Source organism: Eleutherodactylus coqui, chromosome 1, assembly GCF_035609145.1.
Source record: "Eleutherodactylus coqui strain aEleCoq1 chromosome 1, aEleCoq1.hap1, whole genome shotgun sequence".
Taxonomy (NCBI): domain Eukaryota; kingdom Metazoa; phylum Chordata; class Amphibia; order Anura; family Eleutherodactylidae; genus Eleutherodactylus; species Eleutherodactylus coqui.
The window spans coordinates 49,476,708-49,502,879 of record NC_089837.1 but is presented as its reverse complement, the minus strand read 5'-3'; the positions used below and the strand labels follow the sequence as shown (position 1 = coordinate 49,502,879).

At 41.2% G+C, this 26,172-nt stretch overlaps 1 protein-coding gene across 1 annotated transcript in view; it reads right to left on the bottom strand.

The window, feature by feature from the left end:
• Positions 1–25,969, bottom strand: part of LOC136620562 (cytochrome P450 2K1-like) — a 31,331-nt gene extending 5,362 nt beyond the window's left edge. Inside the window, exons 1-7 of the mRNA XM_066595410.1 lie at positions 25,787–25,969; positions 21,809–21,971; positions 10,101–10,250; positions 7,313–7,473; positions 5,842–6,015; positions 1,503–1,644; positions 226–410 (exon numbers count right to left, since the gene is read on the bottom strand). Of these exons, the coding sequence (XP_066451507.1) occupies positions 226–410; positions 1,503–1,644; positions 5,842–6,015; positions 7,313–7,473; positions 10,101–10,250; positions 21,809–21,971; positions 25,787–25,963 (1,152 nt within the window). The 5' untranslated portion in view covers positions 25,964–25,969. The remainder of the gene's footprint in view (positions 1–225; positions 411–1,502; positions 1,645–5,841; positions 6,016–7,312; positions 7,474–10,100; positions 10,251–21,808; positions 21,972–25,786) is intronic.
• Between the last annotated feature and the right edge of the window lie 203 nt (positions 25,970–26,172).

Here is a 26,172-nt window from a genome sequence, read left to right as displayed (position 1 = left end):
CAAAAGGAGCCCTAAAGTCCCATGTGGACACGATGTTACAAACAATTCCACATATTGAACATATCCATAATACATATAGGCAAATATATACTTCATATATATTACAATCATACACCAGCATGTTTATAGTATACATACAGTGAATGGGATTAGCCGTAATGTTGGTTGGAGCAGTCAATGATGATGCAATAATGCTGTGGGAAAAGACTCATACATGATACTTACTTTTGGAATAGAATATCCTCTAAATGTCACATCTCTGGTTGTTAGGTGACCCAAATTCAGAGGAACAATATCAGCGACCCTCTGAATCTCATGTATAACGGCATTTGTATAGGGCATTTGTGTTCGATGACTGTACATGGGCTGTGCGGATCCGATGACTCGTGAAATTTCCTCCTGGACCTTTTCTAAGTAAGATAGGAACAATTCAGCAGTAAATCAGGATGTTTCTTAGAGCTTGTCTCAGACATATTGTGTTATCATGGTAATACGTAAGCAGGCCTGCTGTTTCAGGCCTGGAACTTAAAGAACAAGTGTTTAGCTCCTCTAATATAGCTGGATAATTAGACACCAACATTTTTCAGACAATTGGGCCGTATGAAAGGACTAACGATCTGCCAGGCGCTGTAGTAAGTATGGAATCCCCTGCTCAGCCTCATCTAGGCAGTTCTTCTCCATGCACTGCTCTCAGTATATTCAGCAAGTGGGGATTTAAACTCCCCGGCTGCTGAATGGGGTGCCTCTGATTGGCTGAGCACAGGGACCAATCAGAGGCAGCTCTCAGCTGTCATTCAATAGCTGAGAGCTGCCTCTGATTGGTCACAGTGCTCAGCCAATCAAAGGCAGCCCATTCAGCAGGCAGAGATTTTAAATCCCCGCCTGCTGAATATACTGAGAGTAGTGCAGGGAGAAGAGCCGGCTGGATGCGGCTGAGCCTCCGCAGCTGAAGAAAGGTGAGTATTCTCTTTTTTTATTTTATTCACCATTTCTTCTTGTTTTTCAGTGATAGGGCTTATGTTTAAAGCCCTTACCTGAAAAACAATTACCGGGTGCCAGCAGCAGGATCCTCTACCGCTGCTGTCATGTGTGACAACTGCGGTAGGGAATTGAAGAATTTCTCTGCTGCATATGTCACAGATGTGGCAGGTGCAGCAGCAGGGAATTCTTTTTACTCGCGGAGATAAAGAAAACATCTGCGTGTTCTTCATCCCCGCGGAGGACATGGCAGCGGCGGAGAGGTAAGTTTATTTATTTATTTTTCTCACTGAAATAATTATATGTAAAGTCCTTCTCTGAAAAACAATTCAGGGGCTGCCGGCAGACCATTATTTTCAATGGAGCCACCGGCAGCAACCGCGGCTCTGTTGAAAACAATGCAGAGCATGGGCCACCTTGAAAAATGCTCTAGTCCAGTCCAATAACCAATTACAGGGATGTTCTCAGAAGCATACAGTAACATATTGTGATATGATCAAGATTTCAGTTGAATAATACCGTACCTTGGATATGTGGATATTTTATCATCAGCAGAATCCCCCAGCGCAGTGTGGTGGATGTTGTCTCCATTCCCGCAGAAAATAAGTTTCTCACAAGTTTTGTTAGATTTTCATTGTGGAAATAGGAATGGGGACTTCCTGCTTCCTAAAAAATAAAATAGTGTACAAAGTGAGGAATCCGTAATCAGGATGTCCTAGAACATACGGACATTACAGAGGGAGGACCTTCACTTGGGTCATTCCTTTTGCTGTGGACTTGACACAGATTTCATCCTAAGTGATGCAAAAGTAAGTAGGGAAAATCCCTAACAAATCGACAGCAATTTTAACTCCATGCAGTTTTTTTTGCTATATGTGGACAGGGTCTTGAAAACCCCAATCGTGGGTATTGTACTGTAAAGTATGTATATTTCACATTATTGTATCAAATAGAGATTGTATAGCCCAATGTAAATATATACACTACCGTTCAAAAGTTTGGGGTCAGATTGAAATGTCCTTATTTTTGAAGGAAAAGCACTGTACTTTTCAATGAAGATAACTTTAAACTAGTCCACACTTTAAACAAATGCACTCTATACATTGCTAATGTGGTAAATGACTATTCTAGCTGCAAATGTCTGGTTTTTTGTGCAATATCTACAAAGGTGTATAGAGGCCCATTTCCAGCAACTATCACTCCAGTGTTCTAATGGTACAATGTGTTTGCTCATTGGCTCAGAAGGCTAATTGATGATTAGAAAACCCTTGTGCAATCATGTTCACACATCTGAAAACAGTCTAGCTCGTTACAGAAGCTACAAAACTGACCTTCCTGTGAGCAGATTGAGTTTCTGGAGCATCACATTTGTGGGGTCAATTAAACGCTCAAAATGGCCAGAAAAAGAAAACTTTCATCTGAAACTCGACAGTCTATTCTTGTTCTTAGAAATGAAGGCTATTCCATGCGAGAAATTGCTAAGAAATTGAAGATTTCCTACAACGGTGTGTACTACTCCCTTCAGAGGACAGCACAAACAGGCTCTAACTAGAGTAGAAAAAGAAGTGGGAGGCCGCGTTGCACAACTAAGCAAGAAGATAAGCACATTAGAGTCTCTAGTTTGAAAAACAGACGCCTCACAGGTACCCAACTGGCATCTTCATTAAATAGTACCCGCAAAACACCAGTGTCAACATCTACAGTGAAGAGGCGGCTGCGGGATTTTGGGCTTCAGGGCAGAGTGGCAAAGAAAAAGCCATATCTGAGACTGGCCAATAAAAGAAAAAGATTAAGATGGGCAAAAGAACACAGACATTGGACAGAGGAAGACTGGAAAAAAGTGTTGTGGACGGATGAATCCAAGTTTCAGGTGTTTGGATCACAAAGAAGAACGTTTGTGAGACGCAGAACAAATGAAAAGATGCTGGAAGAATGCCTGACGCCATCTGGTAAGCATGGTGGAGGTAATGTGATGGTCTGGGGTTGCTTTGGTGCTGGTAAGGTGGGAGATTTGTACAGGGTAAAAGGGATTCTGAATAAGGAAGGCTATCACTCCATTTTGCAACGCCATGCCATACCCAGGGGACAGCGCTTGATTGGAACCAATTTCATCCTACAACAGGACAATGACCCTAAAGACACCTCCAAATTGTGCAAGAAATATTTACAGCAGAAGCAGGCAGCTTGTATTCTATCGGTAATGGAGTGGCCAGCGCAGTCACCAGATCTGAACCCCATTGAGCTGTTGTGGGAGCAGCTTGACCGTATGGTACGCCAGAAGTGCCCATCCAACCAATCCAACTTGTGGGAGATGCTTCTAGAAACATGGGGTGCAATTTCTCAAGCTTACCTCAACAAATTAACAGCTAGAATGTCAAAGGTGTGCAATGCTGTAATTGCTGCAAAAGGAGGATTCTGTGACGAAAACAAAGTTTGATGTAAAAACAATGTTATTTCAAATACAAATCATTATTTCTAACCTTGTCAATGTCTTGACTCTATTTTCTATTCATTTCACAATGCATGGTGGTGAATAAGTGTGACTTTTCATGGAAAACACAAAATTGTTTGGGTGACCCCAAACTTTTGAACGGTAGTGTATGTGTATATATATATATATATATATATATATATATATATATATATATATATATATATATATATGCAACTAAGCTCCAAACCCTTGGATGACCCACCGTGAGGCAGAGCACCATGTGTGTCTTTGCTTGTATCAGTCCATTTTTGAACTTGTAGTGGACAAAATTTGTATACAGTTGACCTTTGAGAATGCAACCTGTGATTTATAGACTGTAACCTTAGGCTCAGACTGGCCCACAGGAAAACAGGTGAATCCCTCCATAGGTGCTGAGAAGGAATGGATCCCCCGCCCGTTACTCATCTGCATTACATACAGATAGGCAGTATACAGCATGTCAGGCAACCTATAAGGGTGACTGACTACCCACTACCGTTTTTTTTTTCGCTGCGAATTCGCAGCGTTTTTTTCTTCCAGCTGTCAATGGGACTTCCTAATGTTAAAATCGCTATGCACAAAAATTACAATTTACCGCGAAATTGCGATTTTTGTGCATAGCAATTTTAACATTAGGAAGTGCCATTGACAGCTGGAAGAAAAAAACGCTGCAAATTCGCAGCGAAAAAAAACTATAGTGGGTAGTCGCCCTAAAGCTGAAATAGGTTATTGATAATGATGACACAGTCGTGACAGATAGCTTGTCCTATCACAAATAAACTTTACTGAACAGAAAATGTATTTACATTATATTACTCTACAGGAGGGTTCATATATTTAAATATTGTATGATAACATTGCAGATCATAGCATCTTCTTAAAAGGGCAACAACTAAACATCCACTGAACTCCAACAGGCCATTTACAAGTTGTGGCAGAACACATGGAACATCACTTCTTCGTTTCCGTGGTAGCAGCAAGGCAGATTTTAACTCTGGTCCACAATTTATATGCCCAATTTAGTTAGAATTTAGCAATGCATACCTTGATCGTTCCGATCAAGGTACATACAGGGCTCTAACTATAATTTCAAACACAGGCAGCTGCTTGGATTTCACATCCAGCTTCCTTCCACCAAGGAGGCATGGGAGGTGGTTAGCTATGCACACTTAGCACACCATATGTACACCATACAGGGGTTTTACACATCTCTGACAACGTTTTCAGTCAGAATGAATGTAAAAAAGCCATCTTCATATATGCACACAGTTTATCTCTATTTAGTCACTCAGCCCAAGCCACTTGGAAACCTCACCCCCTCTTCAATTTAAACTCTTTCAGTAGAATGCAGAAGCCTTGTTACGAATACTGCTATCCACGGCGTTATCATTGGTCACGTATGACTCAGAATATGCAATACTGCTTAAGTTATGTGCCTTGCTACCCCATTACAACCATAACAAACATTTAACATTAAATAATCCTATCAGCTAACTATACAAGACCTTGCATTAATTGTGGAGCCATAACTAACATTGTATGGTCACATGAGCCCTTTTGAGTAGTCCCACAAGGTTCAAGATCCCAACGATACCCAGAGATTTCATACATAGCAGAACCGAGAAAAAGAGTGCACTCTCAACCACTGCCGAAATCCACTTCCATCTTCATCTGAAGGTGGCCATAGCAAAAGAGTACATGCTGTACTCCTGTGAGCTTACGTGAAGTTGAAGGACCAAGTGCTGGTGAACCAAGCATTATACTGAGTGTTGATGAGGCAGATGCTGGGGGCTGAAAGCTGACTGCCACAATACACTGAGAAAGGACTTTACCAGCAGCAAGAAGTGTGTTGTTGGACCACCAGTTTGGGAACTAGTGGAAAAGAGTAAGCATCATGAAGTGGTACATAAATGGACAGCCGGCTACTGGTATCATAGCAAATGCAAGTACACTCCCCTGTTCTGTTATGTACAAAATCCCTGGTGGGGGTCTTTATTCTTGTTGGACTACCCAATAGGGTTAATGCTATCAAAGTGTGCTAAATATGGCACCAATATTAATACAAGGCCTTGAATAGTTAGTAGATAGGATGGTGTTTTGGTTACATGTCTATTACGACTGTTAAAGAGGTTTTCCAGAGAGAATACTATTGATGACCTATCCTCAGGATAGGTCATCGATAGTTGATAGGCTAGAGTCCGTCACTCGGGTATCCAACCAATCAGGTGAGCGGGTGCATGCTGTCAGAGCCACAAATAACCAGAGGTCGGAGTGGAAGCAGTGGAAGTCTCTGTTCCAACCTCTGTGTAAGTTGCCGGCACTTGTAACTGCAGGCACGGCTCTCATTGAAATGGCCTATAACATTCAGAGCATCATAACACTTACTGTACCTCTTTCTGCTTGACAAGAAATACATCAATGAAACTTCTTTGGTCATTTTCATCCAAGTTCTTCAGATATTCTACAAATGTTCTTCGAATAAAGTCATAAAGTTCTTCAGCATTTTTCAGAATTGTTTTGTGACTGCCGGGGAAATACTCGAGCAACGGGAATATATTAGTGAGCTGTTAAAAAAAATCAAAAGTAAGTTGTGATAAGTAAGATCTCTTCCTTCCTTCGTTGTAAGCCGACACACTTGTTCTTGATTGGAGATTATATATTAAGGTGCATTTACACCACAAAGATGATCGCTCAAAAGATGGCTTTTGGGTGATCATTTTGCATAAACTACTACCTGGTACTAATGCCTATTAGTATCAATTAGTAGCGTGTGAGCCACTGGGAGCTGTATTCAGGGAACAGACCACCCGCTGTTTCCTGATTACATTCCTTTGATCTGCCATGGGGCTGACAGCTGCGAAGGGCTGAGACAATGCAATCAGCTGTTATCCGCGCTCCCCGGGCAGAAAACAGCGTGCGGTCCTGCTTATCAACTGTTCTGCAGAATGATGGGTTTTAGGCAGAACTGAAATTCATCATTTGGCAGAACAGTGAAAGATGGGCACATTTATACACAACGATTATCCCTCAAAAGATGGCTTTTAAGCAAATTTTTGGCGATAATTGTTGTGTCTAAATGGGCCTTAAGTCATTAATTAAGTTTTTATTCATTTATAGTATCTTTTAATGTACCCTGTAATGTATTCTAAAGCTTCAAAAAATAAATTGTCAGAAGGAATGGAAATAACAGTAATTCTGCTATTTTTTGATAGTTTTATGGCTTTCACAGTGTTCATCTTAAGTTATAAATGACAAGTTACTGTTATTCTGTGGGTCAGTGAATCTATAACGCTACTGAATTTATACAGATTTTGCTATCTCTTACTATTCTTACAGAATAAACAAACTTTTTGAAAATTCTTTTGTGTCATTGTATTCTGATACCCATAACTTTTTAAATCATTTCTGTTAATGGGGCTCTCTAAGGGCTTATTTTTCTGCAGGCTGGACTTTGATTTTTAATTCATGGTAAATATAACTTTGTAATCATTCTTTATTTGATTTTCTTGGTTGATGAAGTGACCAGAAAACAGCAACTCCTTTATAGGAATAGCTCTGTTTTCTTCTCATTCAAATTCAACATTTTTTTTGCAAATTGGCATGAGAAAAAAAAACTAAGCTTTGACCACTACAAAGGTATTAAAAATTAATCAGCACAGAATCGTGGACTTAAAAAACAAATGATAATAAAGGTGCATATTATATTCAAGGTTTTATAAAATATGAAACATCATAATCAACATTTCTCTGAAATATAATTCACTCATTCTTTACGGATATCGAACTTGGAAGGTTGATCCTAACGTCTCTAACCATCCTCACTGTGAAGAAATATACAGAATATGACATCAATGATCTTACCGAAACCATTGGCTTTCCCAAAAGTCTGATATTCTCATTTGTCAGGTCTAGAAGTCTTTTAAATTGTGGATCATCATACTCCATTCGATACCCAAGTAAAATTGCCACAATTATATTTGCCACAGCAGCATTCAAGATCATAGTGCTCTCAAATGGCTTCCCTAAAGAGACAGTAATGAATACAGAAACATTAATAATAGTTATTCCATGCATTAAATGTTTTCCAAGATGGTGGAATAAAAAAACAACTTGTCTTGCAAAATTACAAGCCTTCATATAGCCATTTTGACGTAATAATAATAAAAAAGGAAAGTATCAAAACTATAGATGTAGCAAAGATTTTTAACAGCTTTTGTTGGGTTAAGATAACAATAGCTTTTCAATTGCTTAAGATATGATAACTTGTTACTGCTAGTTATAACATTCAAGTTAAACTTTGCCTCATCTATAGGCTGCATTCTTAAGGAATTCAAGAAACTAAGGGAAAGTCTGACCCTACACCACAGAAGTCTGAAAACCTTGCCTAAAAGAGGGGCAATAGTCCTGATAAAGATGGCCCCACATAGGAATATAAAGTATAACTCACGCGCCCTAGGTAGGAATCGGGAAAGAACTAGGGAACGCCAGACAGAATCATAAGAACTTTCAGATACAGCAAACCACAGACAGGACATAAGAGGGGAAATAAGGTGTCCTATCACTTAAGGATAGAAGGGGTTCAGGCATTCTATCATCAAGCATGGAAGGGGTTCAGGCATTCTATCACCTAAGGTTTGAAGGGGTTGAAGCATCCTATGACTTAAGGATTAGAAGGGGTTCAGGCATCCTATCATCAATGATGGAAGGGGTTCAGGCATCCTATCACCTAAGGTTTGAAGGGATTCAGGCATCCTATCATCAAGAATGGAAGGGGTTAAGGCATCCTATCATCAAGAATGGAAGAGGTTCAGGCATCCTATCATCAAGGATGGAAGGGGTTCAGGCATCCTATCATCAAGAGTGGAAGAGGTTCAGGCATCCTATCATCAAGGATGGAAGGGGTTCAGGCATCCTATCATCAAGAGTGGAAGAGGTTCAGACATCCTATCATCAAGGATAGAAGAGGTTCAGGCATCCTATCACCTAAGGTTTGAAGGGGTTCAGGCATCCTATCATCAAGGATGGAAGGGGTTCAGGCATCCTATCACCTAAGGTTTAAAGGGGTTCAGGCATCCTATCATCAAGGATAGAAGGGGTTCAGGCATCCTATCATCAAGGATGGAAGGGGTTCAGGCATCCTATCACCTAAGGTTTAAAGGGGTTCAGGCATCCTATCATCAAGGATAGAAGGGGTTCAGCCATCCTATCACCTAAGGTTTGAATGGGTTCAGCCATCCTATCAACTAAGGTTGGAAGGGGTTCAGGCATCCTATCATCAAGGTTGGAAGGGGTTCAAGCATCCTATCACCTAAGGTTGGAAGGGGTTCAGGCATCCTATCACCTAAGGTTTGAAGGGGTTCAGGCATCCTATCATCAAGGATGGAAAGGTATCAGGCATCCTATCATAATAATAATAATAATCTTTATTTGTATAGCGACAACCTATTCTGCAGCACTTTCAGGCATGGGAGTACAGACAATACAACAATAACATGTGATATATACAATGAGTTTGAAGTCAACGGGTCGGGGGTGATACAGAAAGTACGGAGGGGAAGGGGGGATACAACATAGGGGAACACAGGTAGTACAGGAGTTACATGTGGAAATCAATTATTAGGAAGCAAACGGGGTGGGGGTGGTAAGGAGGTGCAGGGGTGGAGGTCATGTGCGTTAAGCAGGATGGAAGGTGTGGGCAACCATAGGGAGGGGCAGGGGGGCTAGGTCAGGAGATTTGCTTCCCTTAGGAGGTGCGTTTTTAAGGTGCATCTGAAATTTTGTGTATCAGGAATTGTTTGTATGCCTTGTGGTAGAGCGTTCCAGAGGATGGGTGCTGCTCTGCAGAAGTCCTGTAGGCGAGCATATGAGGTTTGTATTAGAGGGGTGTTTAGTCTAAGTGTGTTAGCAGATTGGAGTGTGCGGGCTGGGTGGTGTACGGACAGGAGGGAAGTGATGCATATTCGTGTGGCGCCATGGACAGCTTTATGGGTGAGGAGTTTAAATTTTGTTCTGCAGTAGATGGGCAGCTTAAGGTTTGAAGAGGTTCAGGCGTCCTATCACCTAAAGATGGAACTAGTTTAGGCCTCCTATAATCAAGGATGGAAGAGGTTCAGGTGTTCTATCACATAAGCATGGAAGGGGTACAGAGAACACAAACCAAATAGAACATAGTTTACACCAGGCGTTTGCACAACTGCAGATGGAGTGGACACCAAACAGAACAGCATGAGAGCATACAGTCACCAGGGTTCTGCAAGGAGATGATGAGGTAAGTATAATGATCAGCCCCCCTATAGCAAGAGAGGATTGTATTTATATGCACAGGCCAAATGATTGGCTGGCTAAACAATCACAATCAGCCAGCCAAATCAACCCACACCAGCAGTGATGTGCTCATGGAAGTTTATACAAGACCCAGGAGCACCAACTATCACAACATGACACATGGGTTATGTCTGGTATTGTGACTAAATTCAATTTGAATGAATTGAAACTGAAGTGCAATGTCCCAAACAACCCATGAACAGGTATGAGACTGTTTTTGAAAGAAAGCAGACATATTTTTCTGATACTGGACATCCCCTTTAAGTAGTTATTATTATGGAATTCAGCTTCTTTTTTGGATAGTATTCGGATCAGCATACTGTACCTTTAAAGGATGCAAAATATTTATTTAGGGATACACATTCTTCTGCGATTTTCTCTTCTATGGTACTTTTTCCCATGCCAAAATCCCGTAAAGTGGATATAGTAAATCTTCTCATAACCTTCCAATTTTCACCTTGTGAAGAGATAACTCCTGAAACATTAAAAATATTACTTTTTTTCTCCAAACTTTTGCCACCTACTTTTCAACTCTTTTTAATCAGCCACCCACACGTAGCTATATGTGTAAACTAGCTGATATACCCGGCTTCGCCCGAGTTAATTTGGTCCTGGTGCTTATCTGGTGGTCACACGGAAATCTTATAAAGTCGTGCTTACTTTAGAGATACTGAGGAAAAACATATGTTCGCCATTTTGCATAGTTCTCTGCGTTACCCAGGAAACACCACGGGAGGTAACCATGCGACGTTTCCTTTATATAAAATGACATCAGGAAGTTAGAGAATTGGATTTCATACGTAAAATGTGGACGCTAATTCTTTTGCGCTTAGAATTGAACAATCGAGGTGGGACCCATTAGCTTTTCCTATTTATGACATAATCAATCAATGCTTGTGCCAAATTTCACGTTTCTATGACACTGGAAAGTGAGAAAAATACATTCCGTACGTAAAGTTTGAACGCTAATTCTTTTGCGCATAGAATTGAATAATCGAGTTGGGACCTATTAGCTTTTCCTATTTATGACATATTCAATGCCCGTGCCAAATTTTAAGTTTCTATGTGAGAAAATTGCATTCGGTACGTAAATTTGGACGCTAATTCTTTTGCGCATAGTATTGAATAATGGAGTTGGGACCCATTAGATTTTCCTATTTATGATATAATCAATGCTCGTGCCAAATTTCACGTTTTTATGACACTGGAAAGTGAGAAAAATACATTCCATACGTAAAATTTGGACGCTAATTCTTTTGCGCATAGAATTGAATAATCGAGTTGGGACCCATTAGCTTTTCCTATTTATGACATAATCAATGCTTGTGCCAAATTTCATGTTTCTATATGAGAAAATTGCATTCCGTACGTAAAATTTGGACGCTAATTATTTTGCGCATAGAATTGAATAATCAAGTTGGGACCCATTAGCTTTTCCTATTTATGACATAATCAATGCCCGTGCCACAGTTTAAGTTTCTATGTGAGAAAATTGCATTCCGTACGTAAAATTTGGACGCTAATTCTTTTGCGCATAGAATTGAATAATCAAGTTGGGACCCATTAGTTTTTCCTATTTATGATATAATCAATGCTCGTGCCAAATTTCACGTTTTTATGACACTGGAAAGTGAGAAAAATACATTCCGTACGTAAAATTTGGACACTAATTCTTTTGCGCATAGAATTGAATAATCGAGTTGGGACCCATTAACTTTTCCTATTTATGACATAATCAATGCCCGTGCCAAATTTTAAGTTTCTATGACATTGGGAAGTGAGAGATTTAGATTCCGTACGTAAAATTTCGACGACAATTCTTTTGCGCTAGAATTGAATAATCAAGTTGGGACCCAATTACTTTTCCTATTTTGGAGATAATCTATGCTTGCGCCAAAATTCATGTTTCTACAACATCGGGAAGTTGGAGAACTTTTGGCGAGTCAGTCAGTCAGTGAGTCAGTCAGTCAGTGAGTCAGTGAGGGCTTTCGTCTTTATATATACAGACTAGCTGATATACCCAGCTTTGCCCGAGTTAATTTGGTACTGGTGTTTATCTGGTGTTCACACGGAAAATCTTATGAAGTCGTGGTTACTTAAGAGATACTGAGGAAAAACATATGTTCACCATTTTGCATAGTTCTCTGCGTTACCCAGGAAACACCACGTGGAGGTAACCATGCGACGTTTCCTTCATATAAAATGACATCAGGAAGTGAGAGAATTAGATTCCATACGTAAAATGTGGACGCTAATTCTTTTGCGCTTAGAATTGAATAATCGAGTTGGGACCTATTAACTTTTCATATTTATGACACAATCAATGCTTGTGCCAAATTTCATGTTTCTATGACATTGGGAAGTGAGAGATTTGGATTATGTATGTAAAATTTGGACGCCAATTCTTTTGCGCATAGAATTGAATAATGGAGTTGGGACCCATTAGCTTTCCCTATTTATGACATAATCAATGCTCGTGCCAAATTTCCCGTTTCTATGACACCGGAAAGTGAGAAAATTACATTCCGCACGTAAAATTTGGACGCTAATTCTTTTGCGCATAGAATTGAATAATCGAGTTGGGACCCATTAGCTTTTCCTATTTATGACATAATCAATGCTCGTGCCAAATTTCCCGTTTCTATGACACCGGAAAGTGAGAAAATTACATACCGTACGTAAAATTTGGACGCTAATTCTTTTGCGCATAGAATTGAATAATGGAGTTGGGACCCATTAGCTTTTCCTATTTATGACATAATCAATGCTCGTGCCAAATTTCCCATTTCTATGACACCGGAAAGTGAGAAAATTACATTCCGCACGTAACATTTGGACGCTAATTCTTTTGCGCGTAGAATTGAATAATGGAGTTGGGACCCATTAGCTTTTCCTATTTATAACATAATCAATGCTCGTGCCAAATTTCCCATTTCTATGACACCGGAAAGTGAGAAAATTACATTTTGCACGTAAAATTTGGACGCTAATTCTTTTGCGCATAGAATTGAATAATCGAGTTGGAACCCATTAGCTTTTCCTATTTATGACATAATCAATGCTCGTGCCACATTTCCCGTTTCTATGACACCGGAAAGTGAGAAAATTACATTCCGCACGTAAAATTTGGACGCTAATTCTTTTGCGCATATAATTGAATAATGGAGTTGGGACCCAGTAGCTTTTACTATTTATGACATAATCAATGCTTGTGCCAAATTTCCTGTTTCTATGACACTGGAAAGTGAAGAAATTACATTCCGCACGTAAAATTTCGACGCCAATTCTTTTGCGCTAGAATTGAATAATGGAGTTGGGACCCATTAGCTTTTCCTATTTATGACATAATCAATGCTCGTGCCAAATTTCACGTTTCTATGACACCGGAAAGTGAGAAAATTGCATTCCGCACGTAAAAGTTGGACGCTAATTCTTTTGCGCATAGAATTGAATAATGGAGTTGGGACCCATTAGCTTTTCCTTTTTATGACATAATGAATGCTCCTGCCAAATTTCACGTTTCTATGACATTGGGAAGTGAGAGATTTAGATTATGTACGTAAACTTTTGACGCCAATTCTTTTGCGCATAGAATTGAACAATCGAGTTGGGACCTATTAACTTTTCCTATTTATGACATAATCAATGCTCGGGCCAAATTTCCCGTTTCTATGACATTGGGAAGTGAGTGATTTAGATTATGTACGTTAAATTTCGACGCCGATTCTTTTGCGCTAGAATTGTTTAATCGAGTTGGGACCCAATTTCTTTTCCTATTTTGGAGATAATTTATGCTTGCGGCAAATTTCATGTTTCTACGACATCGGGAAGTTGGAGAACTTTTGGCGAGTCAGTCAGTCAGTCAGTGAGTCAGTCAGTCAGTGAGTCAGTCAGTCAGTGAGTCAGTCAGTGAGTCAGTCAGTCAGTGAGGGCTTTCAGCTTTATATATATAGATGGGAACAATGTTCTAACAAGTTTATTGGACACCTGGCAACTCCTGTGGCAACATGCAGCCAGATCCTCTCTTTAGTACAAAGAGAATCATTGTAAGTTGATTCTACATTGGCATCATACTCCAGTGCTGCTTCATAAATTTGATCCTTGTTGGAGATGTCATAGGCTACCGGGAACATATTTTTTACAATTGCGATCCTTATTACACTCTTTAGGACCCTTATCCAAGCACGTATTTTAAGAGTCTTGAAACTATCTACTTAAGATTTTATTCACAGCCTCAGCAATATTTGGAAAACTCTTGAGACCGCTTTTACCTTACATGGCCACTTTGGAACGATTATTAGGACTCTCTGGCAGATTTCATGAAAGGCTACACCACTACACCTCGCCCCCCGCCCCCCCGAGCCTGCTTGGACGAGAATGCAGTTACTCGAGAAGAGCGATGCTCGCTTCAGCGGCTGCCTTATCCGAGCGTGCTCACTCATCTCTAAGTGCTACTATGTGTTTCATGTAATACATGGAGAATTGAGGCCACCACAATGAAAGGGCTCTCCATTATCACTCTTAACCCCTTGGGTGGCGGGTTTCTTACCACCCTGTCGTGCCCACCAGGGCAGGTTTTTAAATGGTCTAGTCATTTAATTTCAACTCATTTTGCAGTTGCGTTCCAAGAGCCATAACTTTTTCATTTTTCCACTGACATATGAGGGCTTGTGTTTTGCGGGACAAGTGGTACTTTTTGATGGCATCATTTTTGGGGTGTATATAATGTATTGCATAACTTTGGGGAAAACATTTGTAGGGAGATTGGGGGGAAAAAATAAATTCTGTCATTTGTTTTTTTGATTTCATTTTTACGGCGTTCAGCGTGCAGAATAAATAATGTGATAACATTATTCTCTGAGTCACATGATTCCGGCGATACCAAGTTTATACAGTTTTTATGTTTGGCTATTTTTGTACATTTAAAACATTTTTTTTTTCTTAAAGGTTTGCTTTTGTGTCGCCACATTCCAAGAGCCGTATTAATTTTTTTTTTCCATTGCCAGAGCCCTAGAAGGCCGTGTTTTTTGCGGGATTCCTTCACAGAACTAGACGATTAAAATATAACTTTTATTAGTTGACTAAATAAAATTGTTTGAGACATGGGCTGATAGACAAACATGAAAACAAAAATCGACTACACAAAGTATAAGGGTCAGGGTGGAGGTGATCAAGCTCTGCCGTGACCTTGATTTTAGTGCGATTAACTAGATTTCGATAATTAGATAGTAAGGTATCTACTGGACTCGATGGTCCTTGTAATGAGGTAGATAACTAATAGCACTTTATTGTTGTGACTCCTGACTTAATTATTCAGGGTTACACATGAAAGAGCATGTATAAGGTGTAATAATGGACACTCATATAAACCAGATGTCAAAAATTGTGGCTTAGGGCAGATGGGATAGTGTATCTTATTGAGATGAAAAAAGCTCAAGAGAAATGAGTTTGCTCAAAAGTTGATTTGCTCGACGCGTTTCTCTACTGATATGTACAGTAGTTCATCAGGAGCGAAGAGTTACTTGTTGGTAAGTATATTAGATGGTTGCCCATATAAAAAATGCTCAAATTGATGCGCTTTTTGTATATTAATAGATCCAATAATTGGATCGCCCATAGAAGAATGATCTATAAAGTGTATCGAGCCTCTGTCAGAATATCTTGTATTGGTATCAGATGATCATATAAAATAGAATAGCTTAAACGATGTCAGGGCTCGGTCAAAACTGCTCAAACGCTTTGACTATGTGGAGTAGATCAAGAAGACTCAAGATTAAGTCTGATCAGTAAATACTAAGGTAATAGCGGCGGTGTAAAGTGCCTGTCTATTAACTATTATAAGCAAAGCGATATGGCAAGTCAAACCTTCTAGCTCCTCAGCGTGAGGGACAAGAGGTTGATCTTAAGCATATGAAGCCGAGCGTTCTGCTAGTATTGCGGTTACTAGACTCTAATTACGGAGTCAAGCTGTAAACCCAAAAGTGGTTAAAGATAACCTAGTCGCTATTAAGCGCTTTGTATACTAGCTAAAGAAAATAAATTGTTGTCGTATCATCTCAGATAGAACGGTCTGTGATAGGACCGGAGGACATAGATACCAAACAGAAAAGATGGAAAGAGGACAGAGTAGCAGAGCCTATAACTCTGATGGTGAGTATAAGGCATATGACTGCAAGCCCAAGGTATTCCCAGCTATATACCCTGGAAGTCCGCCCCTTAGAGGGTGTGTAACAACAATGAGCCAATGTGCTATTGAGATGGGAGGAGTTGTAGCCTCCAGTGCTAAATTAACTCATAGCTTACTTACAATTGTGTATCAGATGTCAGCAAGATATGATTCTCATAGAAGCACTGCGGTAGAGGACAGATATCCTGTCTGATCGCTATGAAAACCGCTAGATTAAAAGAATAGGAGCATAAAAACAATCCCGTTATGTACTCGCAATCGCGCATGCGCGCGTCACCGTGTGATGTCATCACGTCGGTCACGTGACGCGACGCTGGATGACATGGAGGATGTAAAGCTCAATGTCTCATAGGTGCAGTGCTATAGATGGCTAATATACTGTCGATTCGCTGTGATAACTGTTGGATTTGTGTGAATGAGTACCTTGAAGCAGTCCCGTTATGTACATGCGATCGCGTGTGCGCGCGTCACCATGTGACGTCATCACGCCGGTCACATGACCGCGGCGCGGCGCTGGATGACGTGAAGGGTGGCTTATGTGACTGGCTTAATGTCTGGGCAGTGTCTAATAATGTGTGTTACTCGTTACCATGGAGAGGTGGTCACATGGCAATCTGATTGCCCGATCATGTGACTGTATGCATGGGATGTTGTTAAATATCATGAAAGAGATGTATGCTAATAAAAGAATACATTATGCTTATTCGTTATTCGTTATGACAGTATTAATAGAGATGAGCGAACGTACTCGGTAAGGGCAATTTCGCAATCGAGCACCGCGATTTTCGAGTACTTCACTACTCGGGTGAAAAGTACTCGGGTGCGCCGGGGGGCGGGGAGAGGCGTGGCGGCGTGGGGGGTAGCAGCGGGGAACAGGGGGGAGCCCTCTCTCTCTCCCTCTCCCCCCCACTCCCTGCTGCAACCCCCCGCTCCGCCACGGCGACCCCCGAATTTTTTCGCCCGAGTACGGAAGTACTCGAAAATCGCTGTATTCGGGCGAAAAAGGGGCGTGGCCGAGCACGTTCGCTCATCTCTAAGTATTAACAATAATAAAGCTACCTGAGATGTTTTTAAGCTTTTTGGCAGTTATTTAGCAGTGAGTATTAGTAATAGAGAATACATATGTATATGCATAGATGAATGCAAAATGCATAAATGGATATTTAAATGATGTCACAAGGACGTATAGTCCTATTTGGGTATTTGTAAGCTGGTGAAATCCTTTGTCTAGAAGAATAATTTAGATGGAAAGATGGGGGGATACAAATGGCGCTTAATGCATGATAGTACGATAATCTCATAATAGAGAAATGATTAAATACTGAAGCCGGTTGTAGTCTCTTAGGGTGGTGGAACCGCAAGGAATCAAGTTAAAGAAAACAATTGAAGCATAGGTTTTCATTTAAGCCATTGGGATTAACAGTATTTAAACGGTAAATCCACGAAGCTTCCTTACATAACAATTTTTTGTCAACATCACCGCATCTGCCTTGGGACCTCAAAACTTCAATTCCTTGAAATTTAAGTGATTGTATGTCACCATTATGGTACTTCCACATATGGTCTGCCAAAGGAGTAGACTCATGACGTCTGATGTTGCCTAATTGAGCTAAAATCCTTCGACGGAGTTGTTGTGTTGTCTTGCCTATATAATTCATAGGACAAGAACAAGTGGCAAGGTATACTACATTGTGTGTCTTACAATTAATAAAATCCCTAATCGAGTAGACCTTATTGGTAGAAGATGCGGTAAAGGTATTGCCACGCAGAATATGTGGGCACGCTAGGCAGCCCTGACAGGGAAAGTTTCCTACAGGTTTGTGGGAATTGAGCCAGGTGGTTTGGGACTCATTTGGAGAGAGGTGACTTCTCACTAAATGATCCCGTAAATTGTGACCACGGCGGAATGTTAGAGCGGGGTTAATAGGAAGGAAGTCTGGAAGATCCTTGTCACGTTTAAGGATTTCCCAGTAGTGCTGTAAGATGTTCCTTACATGAGTGGAACCGGTATCATATGTGCCAATAATCCTTACTGTTTGATCCGAGGGACGTTCTTTGGGTTGCAACAATTGAGACCTGTTTTGGGCCAGTGCAAAGGTGTATGCTTCGTTGATGATGTTCTCTGGATAATTTCTATTCCTGAAGCGTCTATATAGCTTTCTGCTTTCTGTTTTGAAAGTATGTTCATCAGAACAATTACGGCGTAGACTAAGAAATTGACCTTTCGGTATACCTCGTTTAAGAGGAAATGGATGAAAACTCGCTCACGATAGTAAGCTGTTCGTTGCAAAGGACTTACGAAAAAGAGATGAAGAAATCTGGCCACCAGGGTCTTTCTGAATCAAAAGATCCAGAAAGGGTAATGCAGAGGTATGGATTTCAGAGGTGATGCGAAGGTTCAGGTCGTTATGGTTTAAGTTATCAATAAAGACATCCAAAGAGTTTCTGTCGCCTTTCCAAAATAAAAGCACATCATCAATATAACGTATCCACAATAAGATGTTATCAGAATTGATGTCACTGTTGAAGATCCGTTCCTCCCACCAGCCCAGGTACAAGTTGGCATACGATGGGGCACATGGCGTCCCCATCGCAGTGCCCCTGAGCTGGTGGATGTACTTGGCTTCGAACAGGAAAAAATTGTGGCTTAAAGTGAATTTTAGAAATTCCAGAACACATTGATTATGCGCATGATAGGAGGGGCCTCTCTGGTTAAGAAAAAATTCTGTTGCCTTTAAGCCACCTTCATGCGGAATTGAGCTGTAAAGGGATTCAATATCCAGAGAGGCCATTATAGTGTCTGGGTCCACTGTCAAGCCATCGAGGATACGTAATACGTCCATGGTGTCTTGGACATACGATCGTAGAGATGAAATGAAAGATCTTAGGATTCTATCGATGTATGTGCTAAGGTTTTGTGTAAGATTTCCGACTCCTGAAACAATTGGACGTCCTTTCAATGGATTTACGCCTTTATGCACTTTAGGAAGTGCGTAAAAAGTTGCAATGGTTGGTTTTTTGGGATATATATACTGATATTCTGTCCTATCTATACAACCTGAATCTAAAGCATGTAGCAAGATCTTGTTTAAATCACTCTGGAACTTATCCGATAATATACCGTAAGTGGATGTATCGCTGAGTAATTTTTTACACATGGTCACATATTGGTCACGGTCCATCACAACAATATTGCCGCCTTTATCGGCGGCTTTTATAACAATTGTTTTGTTATTTTCAAGATTCCTTAATGCTTGTAATTCTCCTGTGGTAAAATTAGGGCGAGCAGTTTGTGATGGATTTAATGGTTTTAGATCTTTTGATACCATCTTTTCAAAAATATCTATTTCACGGAAACTGAGAGATGGTGGGTTGGCCCGACTGGTAGGTTTTAAGTTGGTGAAAGGACCAATACCAATGGATCTTTCATTTTCCAGTTCTAGATCTTGCAGTGTTTGTATCCCTGGTAGGTCGGACAGATCTAGGCCCAATTCTCTCATTTCTTCTCTATTTTTAATGATGAAATATTTTCTCCAGCGAAGTTTTCGGGTGAAGAGGGAGATGTCCTTCATCCACACGAACGGGTCGTAGCGGGTCGTGGGGACAAAGGACAGCCCCCTCTCCAATAGATTTGTCTCAAGTTTATTTAAGTGATAGTGGGACAGGTTGACAATTTGCTTATGGTTATTACTGTCATAACGAATAAGCATAATGTATTCTTTTATTAGCATACATCTCTTTCATGATATTTAACAACATCCCATGCATACAGTCACATGATCGGGCAATCAGATTGCCATGTGACCACATCTCCATGGTAACGAGTAACACACATTATTAGACACTGCCCAGACATTAAGCCAGTCACATAAACCACCCTTCACGTCATCCAGCGCCGCGCCGCGGTCATGTGACCGGCGTGAGGACGTCACATGGTGACGCGCGCACACGCGATCGCGTGTACATAACGGGACTGCTTCAAGGTACTCATTCACACAAATCCAACAGTTATCACAGCGAATCGACAGTATATTAGCCATCTATAGCACTGCACCTATGAGACATTGAGCTTTACATCCTCCACGTCATCCAGCGTCGCGCCGCGGTCACGTGACCGACGTAATGACATCACATGGTGACGCACGCATGCGCGATTGCGAGTACATAACGGGATTGTTTTTATGCTCCTATTCTTTTAATCTAGCGGTTTTCATAGCGATCAGACAGGATATCTGTCCTCTACCGCAGTGCTTCTATGAGAATCATATCTTGCTGACATCTGATACACAATTGTAAGTAAGCCATGAGTTAATTTATCACTGGAGGCTACAACTCCTCCCATCTCAATAGCACATTGGCTCATTGTTGTTACACACCCTCTAAGGGGCGGACTTCCAGGGTATATAGCTGGGAATACCTTGGGCTTGCAGTCATATGCCTTATACTCACCATCAGAGTTATAGGCTCTGCTACTCTGTCCTCTTTCCATCTTTTCTGTTTGGTATCTATGTCCTCCGGTCCTATCACAGACCGTTCTATCTGAGATGATACTACAACTATTTATTTTCTTTAGCTAGTATACAAAGCGCTTAATAGCGACTAGGTTATCTTTAACCACCTTTGGGTTTACAGCTTGACTCCGTAATTAGAGTCTAGTAACCGCAATACTAGCAGAACGCTCGGCTTCATATGCTTAAGATCAACCTCTTGTCCCTCACGCTGAGGAGCTAGAAGGTTTGACTTGCCATATCGCTTTGCTTATAATAGTTAATAGACAGGCACTTTACACCGCCGCTATTACCTTAGTATTTACTGATCAGACTTAATCTTGAGTTTTCTTGATCTACTCCACATAGTCAAAGCATTTGAGCAGTTTTGACCGAGCCCTGACATCGTTTAAGCTATTCTATTTTATATGATCATCTGATACCAATACAAGATATTCTGACAGAGGCTCGATACACTTTATAGAGCATTCTTCTATGGGCGATCCAATTATTGGATCTATTAATATACAAAAAGCGCATCAATTTGAGCATTTTTTATATGGGCAACCATCTAATATACTTACCAACAAGTAACTCTTCGCTCCTGATGAACTACTGTACATATCAGTAGAGAAACGCGTTGAGCAAATCAACTTTTGAGCAAACTCATTTCTCTTGAGCTTTTTTCATCTCAATAAGATACACTATCCCATCTGCCCTAGCCCACAATTTTTGACATCTGGTTTATATGAGAGTGTCCATTATTACACCTTATACATGCTCTTTCACACTTAAAAAAAAAAAGTAATAAAAGTTTAAGTCACCCTCCTTTTGCCGTATCTATAATAAAAAATCTAAATCATAAAAGAAAAATACATATTTGGTATCACCGCATCCGTAAATGTCAAATCTATCAAAGTAGTGCATTATTTATCCCGCACGGTGAACGTAGTGCGAAAAAAAATAAAGAACGCCACAATTGCACTTTTTCAGTCACCCAGAAAAAATGCAATAAAAAGCGATCAAAAAGTCGTATGTATCCTAAATTAGTACTAATGTAAACTACAGGACATCCCGCAGCTTGTGGCATTGTGCTCTGCAGCTCCCATAGCGATACATAGCCCGGAAATTTTCCGGGCCATATCGCTATGGGCAGTGGAGCTCGTCCCAGAAAATTTCCAGGCGTGCCACTCAAGGGGTTAAACGGGATCTCTTTTATAACAAATGTCTCTTTGGCGCCAACTACACCTGTGATAACACATTGAGGTTGTGTTAGTTTGTTGGTTCATGCATGTTTTGTCCTCCATAATAAATGTGTAATACTCATGCTACAATATTAATGAAACCAAACAGACTCACCCATTCCATTGTCCATTTTCTTTAATATTCTAATTACTCCTCTTTCTCCAAAGTCTTCAGCGTTATTTACAAGAGCCTCTTTCACAGTCTCATATCCGGCTAAGACCACCATTTTTTGCGTCCCCATTTGGAAACTAAACACCGGGCCGTATTTCTTTGCAAGCTAAAATACAATATTAATAATATATCATGATATACATGTTATGGACATATCCTAGTGTGTCTATCTGATAACAGGCATCAATATCTTGTCTCTGTGTTTAAACTGTGATCATATTCCAGTAGAGTAAGATGTCAATATGTCAATGCCCATGGCTGGGAGTGCTGCCTTTCGGCATCCGGGTGCTGGGTTTGAATATATACAATGCAGCTGTGGGAGATTTCCAATAGGTTCACCATTTTGTATGTATTTTCTGTTGTCAACTGTTAAGATACTATATTTTGTCTATAATGTAAACCTCTGGGGGAAGGGAACATCCCCCCCCCCCCCCACCTCCACAAGAATTGGAAGAGCAGTGCTGTGTGTCCAAGAACTGGTCAAACCGGTTCTAACTGGCAGAAACCTATCTAGAAATTTTTTTGTCTTCGACAAGCAGAGAGGAGAAACAGGATGTTCTTCTCATGAGACCAAATTCAAGAATGAACTGAGCGTGCTCACCGAAGTTCCTCCCAGATGGATGACCTCACAAGCTACCTCACAAATACCTCCCTCTGAGAATGATCTATCAGCTCACTAAATAATGTAACTGTATCCTAAATTACTTCACTTCCTGTGTTGAGATTTTATTTAAACTTTACGCGCGTGAATAAAGGCAGACTCTTTTGGGACACATGATGTGAGACATGTGATCTTTGAAAGGCTCTCCAGGCCTGTACATATTATCTAAATTTGAAATACACAGTATATCTGAAATAGCGAATTTTGCGCTAACACAGCTCATATCTTCTCCCTGCCTTTGTGTGTTTTCTCAGAGTTTTTGGGATTCCACCAACACAACAAAAATATGTTCAAGTTAACTAGTTTCCAATAATATTGTCCAAGGATAAACTAGAAGTACTGAAAGAACATTGTGAACCCTATTGGACATGGATTTATGTAATTGAACAAATCTTCTGTACTGTGTGGAATATATTGGAGCTGACATCAAGAAAACAGAGCTGGCGGCAGAGGATGAATGGGGGATCGGGTAGAGGTAAGGAACTGCTGATTTTTTACTTTAATGCATGGTGGATCCATTGACAGGGGTTTTCTTATCTCAGAGATCCCCTTTAAACTAATGCCACTACTCAGTCAATATCTCATTTAGTATTCAAATAATGTCACCACTTATTGTGCATTTAATGCCAACACACATAAAGCTACTACTCAGTCAATATTCCATTCAGTGTTTAAATAATACTGCAATTTAGTGTTTAATAATGCTGCCACACACGGATAACCTATTACCCCAATTCTGGCCCTTCTCACAAATATTTCCCAATTCTTTTATCCTTTAGTCCTGTAGTTTTATTCATGAGTTATCAGATGTACTCTTGTTCCCCAGTGTTCCACATGACCATTGCTCTTATAATAAGAATTTTTATTTGTATAGTGCCAACCTATTCCGCAGAGCTCCTGGGCTTAATGCCATATATAAAATTATGGCGGGGATTTAAGCCTACTGCTCTGCAATCAATCAGAGACAGGACGGGGAGGGAGGGTGGGGGTTCAGCTGAAAACCCAGAGGAGTAGGTAGGATGGGGTTTTTAACCCTTTATGCCTTTTGCTTCCCCGAGTACACAGTGCTCAATGAGTGCTGTGTAGGGAAAAGTGAAAGTAGAAGTGTGACTTTCACTACGGGAGACAGGGGGTCATGTGACCACCGGGATTCTCTGCTATAGCAGAGCTGCAGGGTTGTGCTAGACCCTGGCCAGCTCTGCCAGTGACTAATGTCACTACAGGAGTTGTTTTCTGCTGTAACTGGGGCTCCGATGGATGCCCCAGCTACAGTGGGAAAGTGTCAAATACAAAAAATAAACAAAAAAACATGTGAATGTCCCCCAGAGGTCTTACATGACATCATGGGGGCACATATAGTAAAAACATAATTAGATAAATAAGTAAATAAAAATTACAGAATACAGCAACAATATATACATCAGAAAGAAAATAACCCCAAACCGACGCCAACCCAAACCGTCGCTGTATTCGCCCTGTAAACCAAAACCATACATATTATATATCAAAACGTCCGAAACAAAATGAGGAACCCGTTCCCATACTTTATTTTAGTGTAAATGTACTAAATAAAAAAAGTAGAATGTTTTTAAAAAAAAAAGAAAAAATTTTTAGCTTTTTACCCCCAATAAAACTAAAAAACGTGGGGAAAAAAAGTCAGTGAAAAAGATATTAAAAACAGCCCTATATGTCATGGGGAAAAAAACGCAGCAAAAATGATTTTGGTAGCTGAAGGAAAAAAAACAGAGCAGTAAAACCACCACATGGCTAAAATCCCTAAAAAGTATTAGGTCCTTAAAGGGGAGGTCTCGCGAAAGCAAGTGGGGGTATACACTTCTGTATGGCCATATTAATGCACTTTGTAATATACATCGTGCATTAAATATGAGCCATACAGAAGTTATTCCACTTACCTGCTCCGTTGCTAGCGTCCTCGTCTCCATGGTTCCGTCTAAATTCGCTGGCAGCTTGCTTTTTTAGACGCGCTTGCGCAGTCCGGTCTTCTCCTTTCAGCACGAGCCGCTTCAGTGTGCTCCCCGCTACAGCTCTTCTGCGCATGCGCAGACGAGCTGTCACTGCTCGGGAGCGCGCTGGAGCGGCCATTCTGTACCATCCTCTGTTAGAGGAAGGTGCAGAAACTGGAGCTGCCCAGCGGAGAAGCCCAGCCCAGCAGCCCAGCTGTCCCGAGAAGCCGCCCAGGTAAGTGATGGGTCGGGGGGTGATCTTCACTAACAGGTGAAGGTCCCGGGCCACAGCGGTAGGCCCCGGAGCCCAGCGCTAGGTTCCGGAGCCCAGCGCTGGGCTCCGGAACCTAGCGCTGGGCTCCGGAGCCTAGCGCTGGGCTCCGGGGCCTAGCGCTGGGCTCCGGGGCCTAGCGCTGGGCCGAGGGGGCCTTCGTCTGTCAGGGTCTAGCGCTGGGGAGCCGGGGCGGTAGCGCTGGGGAGCCGGGGCGGTAGCGCTGGGGAGCCGGGGCGGTAGCGCGGGGGAGCCGGGTCTAGCGTGGTGGGGGGGCCGGGGGCTGCGCCGGTTACCTGCTGCCTGGCAGTGGGTGACTGGTCGGCCGTGTTCACTCCAGGGGTCCGGTCGGCGGCTGCGGGGCGTCGTGTTGTCATGGAGACACAGCTGGTAGCGTCTCGGGAGCGCGCACGTCGGGCTGCAGCAAGCGACAGGAAAAAAGCCGGCGGCCATCTTGGGGAAACTTTTATAAGTTGCTGAAACGCTGGAACGGTAAGTACAAACCAGCTAGAAAAGTCATTTACAGGGGGGCTTAGTAATGTGTGCTTAATTAGGGGGACTGGGAAAAAAAAAAAATTCACTGCTTCCTCGAGACATCTCCTTTAAGGTACAAAACAGCCTGGTCCTTAAGGGGTTAAAGCACGGCGGAACACGAACGTTACATGTGGTATACACTTAATTGGAGATACTTTTACAGCATATTACAGCATCTTATGTACAGACCGGAATTCACTTTCTCTATGATTTCCCATGAGTTAATGTTGCTACATACATAACTTAATACCCCTATTCTAAGCCTTAAAGGAGCCCTGCCATAAGTTTTTTTAAACCTTGATCCACTAAATCTTATGTGCGGTCCAGAATTCAGTTTCTGTGTGCTTTCCCATGAGATGTTCCTTATAAATCTCATCAGAATGCATAGAGAAACTAACTTCTTGCCTTTACATAACAGCCTGCAAGAGTCACATTTACATGAGGATGAGCTCAGGATCTCTACAGTGATTTTTAGGATATATCATACTTACCCCCAGATAAATCTCGTGAGGCTTCTTGAAGTCCATGAGATGTAAATTCCCAATCAGCGGCAAACATCTGGGTCCCGGAGGAAAATTTGTGACATGACTTTTTTTCCAGCTCTTTAAGATATATAAAAGAGTGAAAATCAGCACAAAATAAGAAGCTAAAGAAAGCCCGAAATCCATAGTTGTAACCAGAGCTGATGCTGGTGCAGAAATCTGAGAGCTGAAGAAGGGAGCTTAGGCTTTATATAACCCTTAGTATTCACCTTTATCACATTTACACTGCAGCTACAAACATTGGGAATACATGCCAAATAGAGAATCATTAAATGTGTGGTCATGGTGAACCTTCGTTTTGAGTTTACAATAACTCTTTTGTGCTCCACTCTTTA